General features: G+C 49.6%; 1 protein-coding gene across 1 annotated transcript in view; it reads right to left on the bottom strand.

Annotated features, from left to right (window-relative positions):
• The window catches only part of Bace1 (beta-secretase 1), a 23,122-nt gene extending 17,440 nt beyond the window's left edge, over positions 1 to 5,682 (bottom strand). The window contains exon 1 of the mRNA XM_021206121.1: positions 4,981 to 5,682. Within this exon, the coding sequence (XP_021061780.1) occupies positions 4,981 to 5,241 (261 nt within the window). The 5' untranslated portion in view covers positions 5,242 to 5,682. The remainder of the gene's footprint in view (positions 1 to 4,980) is intronic.
• Positions 5,683 to 10,194: the final 4,512 nt, after the last annotated feature.

Raw genomic sequence — 10,194 nt, 5'->3', positions numbered from 1 at the left:
TCACAGATCCACCTACTTCTGCTTCCCAAGTGTTAGGATCAAAGGCATGTGCCAACACCGCCTGGCTAAAAGCTTGCCCCTTTGCTGTTCACCTATACAATCAAGCTGAGAGGTCAGGGAGAAGGGACCAACGCCTTCCCTCACTCGCCCTTTCTCTCACCCCTTAGCTCACAGGGACAGAGCAGGGCAGGTTGACCTGAGCTGTGACTGCCAGCATCCTGAGACCTTCTCTCCTCTCTCCCCTCACTGCCTCCTCCCTATCAGGCCCTTGTCTAACAGATGCTTGTCTCACACGCTACCCTATCCAAGCCCTCCTCCACACTAAAGTTGTTTTCCTGAAACCAAAATTAGACACCACCACCCCTCTTTTATAGGCTTATGAGGTCTGCCAGTTGCTTCCAGAACAAGGCCCGCAGCATCCTTACAACTTCCAGCTTCTCACTACAGCTCATGCACCTCTCCCCATAGAGCGGAGCAGCGAGCCTGGGCCCTATCAGAAGTAGCTTTGTGCCATTTCCTGGATTCATCCTCCTTGGACATCACTGATGTTTATACATCCATGTTTCATACCAAATTGTAAGCACCCCAAAGGCTGGGACTGTTTCCCCTGTGAACACAACAGTTGCTCAATAAATATTTATCATATTGAAATGACTGTTACCAAATTTCCTTCCTAACAAACTACTCTTCAGTGTTGGGTCAGTGATGCTTATCCTATCGCAATGAGATGCAGCTTTTCATTTGAAGTGAAAATGAGGCAGGATAGGAAAGTGAGGAAATTAAGATTTTATGCCTGTGATCTCAGCACCAAGGAGCCTGGAGTGCATACGCAGTACATTTGAGGGCCAGGGGTGCTAGCTGGCACAGTACGATTAAACTATACCCCTAGCCCGCCCTGACTTTGCTTTCTTTCTTGAGATGGGGTCTCGTCAAATTACCCAAACTCCCCTGAACTCACTTTGTAGCCCAGGTAAGTCTTGAACTTATGATCCTGCTGCCTCAGCCTCTTGAGGAGCTGAGATTACAGACCTGAGTCACCAGGCCCAGTTAACAGCTCTACTTAAACATCCTGTAGCTCGCGGATTCATTCACTCAGCAGATATCCGAGCTAGAAATTATAATATTAAACCCACAAGGTAGAAAGGGAGAACTACCATCCCCAGACTGTCTTCTAACTTCCACATGCAGGTTGTGGTATATGCACACACAGACACTAATTAATTAATTAATTAAGAAAAAAATGAACTTAAGGTTTTGTGGTGCTGGGGAATGAACCTGGAGCCACATGTTTGCCAGGCAAGTGTGCTACCACTGGACTACATCCCTAGTCCTGAGAGCTTGAAGTTTGATGAAGGAAACAAAAATAGTCATAGCACATCACACAACTGTAGGGGAGACATCACAGCAGAGGGATGCTCTCAACAGGCTATCCAAGACAATACCATTGTAGCAGAACAAAGGGTAAGGTAGGGAGGGCCTCAGCTTACTGACGCACCATGTGACCAAGGGTTTAACTTTCAGAGCCTGTTTCTTCTTCTGAAAGCTATGGATAATGTAGAGTGTATATATGTGTGTTTGTATACATGCGTATACATACACATATACATACACATACACATATACATATACATACACATATACATATACACGATCACAGAAAGGAAGAACAAATAAACAAAGAACCAAGTAAGCTGGGCTTGGTGGCACACGGCCTTAATTCTAGCACTAGGAGGCAGAGGCAAGTGGATCTTTTGGATTTTGAGGCTAGCATTGTCTACATGGTAGTTTCAGGTCAGCCAGGGCTACACAGTGAGGTCCTGTCTTAAACCATGCCAAGCAACAGAACAAAAGAAGAAGCTGGGTGTGACGGCGTACACTTCTAATCCCACCACGCCAAAGGCCTTGGCAGAAAGCTCGTGAATTGTGTCTAGCCAGGGCTACATAGCAAGGGGTGGGGGTAGGGAGTGCAGCAAAACAAACAAACCAGAACAAACTCAAATATGCACACTGAATTAAGATAAAACGACTGCATATAGCAAACCGTGCCCTCCTGCCCTCTATCCTGTTTCCTCAATAGTCCATTTCAACTTACGCCATGTCAGAGTCACCAAGTTACTTCTGATGCCGTCCTTCTCCACCTTCTCCACACGATGTCCCCAGCTTGCTTGCCTGTTTTGTGACATTCCTTGCATCCTGGCCTCCTTTCTCTCTCCCTCTTACCACAACCTCACACCTTCTCCATAGCACCTTGCACCTGAACTGGAAAGTGAGCTGCCCGCCTCCCCGTAGCTCTATATTCCACTCTCCCTAAAATTCAGACATCTGCTTGCTTGATTCATATCATTCTCCAGTACAAATGATCTCAATTTTCCCCCTCAGGGCCGAAGTCCAAACCATATAGCCTGACATTTAAGGCTTTTTGACATTTGGGCTCCGTTTTGTTTACCTACATTGATCTGGTCTCAGCATAAACCTGCAATATCAACTGGCCTGGCTTTCTCTTGTCTCCTGAACAAACACGCATAAGCTCAAACACACAACTCATTCGTCTGTCGTTTCTCATTTTCTCATCATCTCTGGGCCAGAGTGGGGAGCAAGTGAGAAGCAATTACAGTGTGTTGGGAGAAGCGCCAGGTCCTGGCTGGGATGGCCCCATTTCTTTCCATCCTCTAGGACCTCACTCAATGCACACGTACTCCATCAAGTCCCTTGAGCCAACTCTACCTTCGACATCATTCTTTCTCCTCAAACATGGGTGCTTCTCAACCTTAAGACACACAGACACTTTGCCTCCCAGGCTCTGGGGTGGGGTCATGAGAATTTACATGTTTAACGGGTTCTACAGACAAGAATCTACAGAGCATCACTTCTGTCAAAGGAGTACTTATATTTTACTTCCTTTTTAAAGTCTTTCATGCAGAGGTGTGTCTTCCATCGTTCTGTAGATTAGACCCCCAAGCATGGGAAGTACCCCTCTAAATTCCAGATTTTTGTGTTCACAGAACTCTGCCACCCGCCACCTCATTTCATGCTTCCAATAGCCCCATCGGGTAAGAAGAATGCTCATCCTTCTCACAGGCTGTTGAGGAAAGGAACAAAATAGCCACAGAGCAGAGGCTGGCTGGAACAGGGTCAGGATCAGAGCCACGTGCAACCACAGAGTGCCTCTACTCAGGGTTCTCAGGGCTGGTGCGTGACCTCCAGCTCCCTGCTCTGGTTCCTAGTTGGGAGGGGAGGGTTGACTAGCCCTCAACAGCTACTCTCTGCCATGGGCTAGGCTGGAGCACCTACATTGCATCCCAGGGGACCAGGGAAGTATGTACTAAATGTACTCAACATGGTCCAGATTTTATGCTTCATTGTTAGCACAGAAGAGGCAGAAGTGGCCAGGCCAGTTAAGGAGGAGGTAATATTTTATTGGAGGTCAATTAACCCAGGGATTTCTTCTAGGCATCTTCCCCTACATGGTTTCATTTAATCCTCACAATTGTCTTGCAAAGGAGATCCCATTTCCCATGTTTTGAAGAGAAGGCAATAGACAACGAGAGTTATATAAGTTGCCTAAGGTCACACTGCTGGGAAAAGGGAAGGCTGGGGTGCTAGGCAGACCCCCAGATTCCTGGCCTGTCTGACCCTAAAGTCCTTGCTGGCTGTATCACAGATCTGTGCAGTTGCACAGCACGTCACTAGAGTCCCGCATCTCCACATGCCCCCTTCCCTGACATCTTACCTGCTCTTGGCTCAGACTGAACTCTAGCTCTGACTTGGCTCCGACTCTCAGATTCCATACTACTTCTGGGAAGTTATAGTGTACAGCAAGGAGGAGGGGTGAGTGGGGGAGACCAGGACTTCAGAGCTCCCAAGGCAAGCTTGAGTGGCATAGACCCAGCAAGGAACAAGAAAGTAGGGCTTTGGGGTTCTCCCTATCCAACTGCCTGAGTGAAAGGTAGTGTGACTGTCTCCCCTGACCCCATCTTTCCACACCCTCTGTGGACAAGCTTTGTGGACACAGACCAGAGCCACTGAGGGTAGCTCACAGAGATACACAGGAGCAGATTCAAGGTGACACACAGAAGCATATGCAGAATCACATTGCCACCAGTACCCAGACTCGCCCACAGAGGCGGCAGATGTACTCAGAGGTCAGCCAGCAACCCCACACGGACCATAGCTGACCTTGTCAAGCCCACACTCCCAGTCAGCACAGGTAGAGGACACAACCTCCACCAGCCACTCCAGGTAACCTTGGCAACTGTGGGAAAAGACAGGGAGAAGTCCCTTCCCCATGGCTGTGTGCCCCTCCGTCTCAGAACCCTTGCAAGAGGGTTCTGGCTCCCCTAGGCTTCTCTTTCTCAGACTCAGTACAGCTCTCTCCTGGCCATGTTCTGAGGCATGGGTGGGGGAGGAGCTAGAGTGTAGAGAGTGGGGGTTGGGATAAATGAGGAAGGGACTCAGGGAAGCCAGAGTCTATTGGGACTTGGAGGCGACATGGACGTTAGTAAGACTCTCACTTTGTTGGTTTATGGTAGCCCCAGACTTAGAGTAAGGAACTGATTGATCCAACTGGTGCCAGGATTTTGGGTTCTCAAAAAGATGAGGGTGGGGAATCTTAGATTCCCCCAGAACACTAGAGAAGGGGAGAGTGTGGAGATGGAATATGAGAGACTCTGGCCACTGACACCTGTTACAGTGTCCGTGCCTGGCCCTTTCCCAGGGTCAGCCACCACGGAAGTGCTTTCTTGGGCGTGGGGGGATGGGGCAGTGGGAGTGAGAGGTGGGTAGTCAGACCTGGGACTTGGATGCCAGTGAAAGGGGGCGGGAAATGGAAAGGCTACTCCCAACCGGATCCTGGACAACTAGGAGAGGGCGGTCATGCTGCACCCACTAAACAAACCATTTTATCAGGGCAGCCTGCTTCATCTCTACCCTACCACCCCTCTACCATGCATGAAGGAGGGCTGCTAGATCTGACCACCTTACCGTCTGTGGGGGGCTGCCTACGGTCATCTCCACATAGTAGCCCTGGCCGGACTTTCCCCTCAGGTTGTCCACCATCTCCACAAAGCTGCCTCTCCGGCCAGGCTCCTCCGATTCCTCGTCGGTCTCCCGCGGCAGCCTCAGGCCCAGGGGTGGCCCTGCCAGGCCGCTACGAAGGGGCAGCCGGATGCCGAAATGGGTTCCCTGGGCAGGCAGCATTCCCGAGCCCACCCATAGCAGGATCCAGTGCAGCGCCGGGGCCATGGTGAGCCCGGGCCTTGCGGTCCGGTTGGTGACTGTCCCTCTTGCCTGCCCCTAAGTCTGGGTGGTGGTGGCTTCTCTCAGGAGAGCGGCCTCGGCGGCATCAGGACTGCAGAGTCTGCAGGCCCCTCGCTCAGTTCCCGGTCCAGGCGGCAGAGAGTGGGCAGGAGAAATCCGTAGCGCACGAGAGGAGACGACGATGGCGATCCGGGGGACCCAGCTACATCTGGACGGTGGCCGCCAGTCTCAGCGGGGGGATAGGGCCCCTTGTGGGGCTGGGAGGGGCGGTCATGGCTATCGGAGCCCGCAGCTTTCGGGGTCTTCTAGGCGGGCTTTGCAGCTTGGGGACCGACTCCTGCGGCTGCGTCGGCTGCTCAGGCCACCATAATCCAGCTCCCAGTTCCCAGCACCTAGGCAGGCTGGGGAGGCGGAAAGGCTTGTGGCGGTGGCTGTCAAAGCCAAAGGGTTTTTGCTTTTCCCTGGGATCTCTGGGAAGTGTAGTCTTCCCATGGCAGGCAGCCCAGCTTCCGGAGCTGAAAGGGGTCTGGGATGCCCTCTGCCGAGATGGAGTTCACTCTGCAAGACCCTAGCGGGAAAGCATTTCCATAGCTCTGGCAGAGCAAGAAGGAACCAATATTACACACCTCTCATCTGCCAGCCCTTCTTTCATTATTTACTTATTTATTTATTTGTTTGTTTGTTTTGGGTACAGGGTCCTGCAAACATACTGTGCAGTCTAGGCTAGCTTTAACTTTGATGCAATTCTCCTGCCTCAGCAGTGCTGATTAAAACCCCTACCCCGTGTGCATCCTGTCATCCAGCCACTTTACCCTTGCACAGGGGCAGAAAAAGAAGCACAGATCCCAAAAGAGATGAACCAGGGAGAACTGGGATTCTTGCCACAGTGTGGTGTTAAGAATTTGGGGGTAAACCGGGCCGTAGTGGCACATGCCTTTAATCCCAGCACTTGGGAGGCAGAGGCAGGAGGATTTCTGAGTTCAAGGCCAGTCTGGTCTACAGAGTGAGTTCCAGGACAGCCAGGGCTACACAGAAAAACCCTGCCTCGAAAAACCAAAACTCAAAAAAGAAACAAAAAAATGGGCAATCTAGAAGAGGTGACCTTAAAATTGGAAGTGTTTTCAGGAGTAGAGACTGGAGGAGCAAGGCTAAAGGGATGAGAGTGTTCCAGTCAACAAACCTCTCCCCAGGGTCCGACAGGGACACCTGCTGCCTTTCCTGTTCAGAGCATTTAACCTGCCCTAGCTATGAGTGGCCACCTCTTCTGTGTCTGAATCTGTTTGTGTCTTTCTTTCTTTTGTTTGTTTTTGGAGGCAGGGTTTCTCTATATAGCCCTGGCTGTCCTGGAACTCACTCTGTAGACCAGACTGGCCTTGAACTCAGAAATCTACCTGCCTCTGTCTCCCAAGTGCTGGGATTAAAGACGTGGGCCACCACTGCCCGGGCCCATTTGTGTCTTTGACGGTTTCCTGTCATGAATCCTCATGACCCCACCTGATTACTTCCCATCAGTCCAGAGGGAGGATCAGTTGCTTTGGAAAGCTCTCAAGTTGATCTGTCACTCCGAGACATACCAACATACTCCTCGAGAAGGGGCTTGAGATGAAGAGCTTTGGGGCCCTGATAGCTTAAAATTGTGTGACTATGCCATCATATCATTTATCAGAGGGGGAAAGCCCTCGATAAAATACAGCAGTCATTCCGATTTAAAAAGAAAAAGGAAACATCTTAAATAAGGTAGCTGAGGGTGTGGCTCGGTGGGCTGAGGGTGTGGCTCGGTGATAAAGCACGTAAGTACAGCAGGTGTAAAGCTCTCCGTGCAACCCCAGTACCCAAAAAGGAGAAAACAGGTAAGTGTTGTCAGTGAAGTTAATCAAGAAAGGGGAGGTCATTATTCTCACTTGCTCTCTCCAAGATCTCATTCTGTAGCCCTGCTGGCTTCAAACCCTCAGCAACTCTCCTGCTTCTGCCTCCTGAGTACCAGGTGGGGTTGCAGGCATGAGCCACCACCATGCCAGGCATCCTCAGGCGGCTCCCCCACAGAGTCTACAAAGCCTGGTCAACTCAGTGAGGTGAGAAAAAAAAAATGATCTCAGCATTTGGGAGGTGCAGAGAAGGGGACCAGGAGTCCACAGCCACTGTTAGCTACATAGATAAAGCAAGGCCTGGTGGTGAAGCTTGTATCCCCAGGGATATGGGAGGCTGAGGCAGGAGGATCTAGGATTCAAGACCAGCCTGGGTTATAGAATGAACTCAAGGTTAGTCTGATTTAGCAAGACTCTATCTCAATAAAATAAAATAAAATCCTAGGCTGTAGTTTAATGGCAAAATACCTACCTGACACACATAAAAGCCTGACGTTGAGCCCTGACACCAAAAACAGTAACAGCAATGAATAGATTAATGTATATGTGGGAGTAGGGTGTGTATAAAGATAGCATGCATATTGGAGAAAAATAGATGTGTTATCCAATAACTGCCATTTGGACACTTACAATCCACATGGAAGGAGAGAAAGCCAAATCTACATTTCACCCCCCAAAATAAGCTTCAGATATACTAAGGAGCTTAACATTAAAATTGAACTAGAGGAAAAATAGAATATTCTCACCATCTTATATTAAAGAAAACCTCCCTAATAAAACATATGGGGGGGGGACCCACAACTGGAGAAGTTTCCCCTTAAATATGCAGCGTGTCTGTAGACCTGGAAGCACCCTAACACCCTTAGCATCCTGGCTCTCCCACTCATATGGGTCTGTGGAAATGCCACTATGGTGCTGGGCAGACGAACTTCATAGCACTAGACTGTGCTTACCCTGCACCATCACTGTCGGGCTCTGGCCTCCAGCGAAGCACTGACACACTGTTCAGGGGGTGGGGAAATGCAGCCTAGGATGTGGGAGGCCAAAGCCGGGGTCCCCTGATTCCCAGGCATCCAGTTGAGGCTGGAAAACTGCACAGAGGAGTTGGGGCCTTTTGGGCTGAGGATGAAGTCAAGCCTGGGGCTGGGGAAATGGGAATTCTGGTTTTGCTCATTTGCAATTGTCCTTAGCTTAGCGGCAGTTGTCTGAAAGTTCAGAGGGCCCTTCTGTGAGAGGCTTAGGCTGCTGTAGGCGAAGGCCTTCTCCATGCTCCCCATGGTGGTCCTTGGTTCCAAACTGTCTATAGATTGTTCATCGTGGGAAATGGGAGCGTACCAACTCCTTAGGGTGGGCCAGAGATTAAATACCTTTTGCAGGGAGGAATGTCCATGAGGGAAGCTTATTGGCTAAACCCTCAGGGCCTCTAGATACCTCATTAGCATGAAGAACTCTGTTCTGGGCTATGACACTGCTGTGGGGAGTGTGGTCATGTGTCTGGGCCAGGAATCTAGCAGGGAACAGAGAGGTGCCTACCATCTCAGGTGGGTGCCTGGGTGCTGGGGTTTTGAACCCACTCGACCTTATCAAGTTTCCTGACATGTTCACTCTTCCACACGCTCACTGTCTGGGAGACTCCAGTCTCACTTCACCTTTCTATTTCAAATGACCTCATCTGTGAACCAGGGTAAAGGCGGTGTGGTGGTTTGAATACGCTTGGCCTAGGGAGTGGCAGTATTAGGAGGTGTGGCCTTGTTGGAGGAAGTGTGTCACTGTGGGGGTGGGCAGTGAGACCCTCCTCCTCCTAACCACGTGGGAGCCAGTCTTCTCCTACAGGCCTTCTGATGATGATGTAGAACTCTCAGCACCTCCTGCACTATGCCTGCCTGGATGCTGCCATGCTCCCACTTTGACGCTAATAGACTGAACCTCTGAACCTGTAAACCAGCCCCAGTTAAAAGTTGTCCTGTATAAGATTTGACTTGGTCATGGTATCTGTGCACAGCAGTAAAACCCTAACTGAGAGAAGCGGTGGCATAAGCCTTGTCGTGTAAAGCTGTGCGAAGGTGGACAGGGTGACACAAGCCTGTAATTCCGGCACTTGGTTGGCTCCCCACTGTTCTAGATCAGTCTGGTTTCTCCTGGCCTATGTATAAAGCAAGTTACAGGCCAGCCAGGGCTACACAGTGAGATCTTGTGTCAGAAAAACAAACAAACAAAGAAACCCAAAACCTTAATGAGGTAATCTATGCAGAGCACTTGGAATGGGGTTTGGCACACTGTGAACACTCACTGAAGACTAGTTGTCAATAGTGTGACCACATATCCTGAGGGTGGAAAAAGTGACATTTACAAAGACAAAACTCGAACTGCCTATTAGGAACCATTTGCTACACTATGGGGAGACAAAGTGTTAATAGCTACAATACACAAGGGGCCTCCACAAATCAATGAAACTATCCAAACAAGGTGACAGAGAAATGAACAAAGAATATGGAGAAATAGTTCATAGAAGAAATTCAAATTTAATTATAATTTATTAAAATGTAAATTGAAACCATTATGAGCGTTTGTGATAGCTCACACTTGGGGTACTTGGGAGGTAGAGGTAGGGAGATTAAGGTCAACCTGAGTTACATGACACTCTGTTTTAAAGAAGCACCAGGGGCTGGAGGGATGGCTCAGTGGTTATGAGCACTCACTGCTCTTGCAGGGGACCAGAGCTCAATCCCCATCTCCCATATCAGGCAGTTCACAACTTCCTATAACCCCAGTTCACAACTACCTGTAACCCCAGTTCACAACTACCTGTAACCCCAGTTCCATGCTCATCCACTGTCTCTGGCTTCCATGACTCATTCATTGACTTGTACAAATCCACAATCATACCATACACATATGTATAATTAAAAATAAAACTTATCAAAAAAAGGCCAGAGGGCTGGTGAGATGGCTCAGTGGGTAAGAGCACCCGACTGCTCTTCCGAAGGTCCCGAGTTCAAATCCCAGCAACCACATGGTGGCTCACAACCATCCGTAACGAGATCTGACACCCTCTTCTGGAGTGTCTGAAGAC

This window comes from Mus pahari, chromosome 10 (assembly GCF_900095145.1).
Source record: "Mus pahari chromosome 10, PAHARI_EIJ_v1.1, whole genome shotgun sequence".
Taxonomy (NCBI): Eukaryota; Metazoa; Chordata; class Mammalia; order Rodentia; family Muridae; genus Mus; species Mus pahari.
This window is presented reverse-complemented; position numbering and strand designations above follow the sequence as displayed.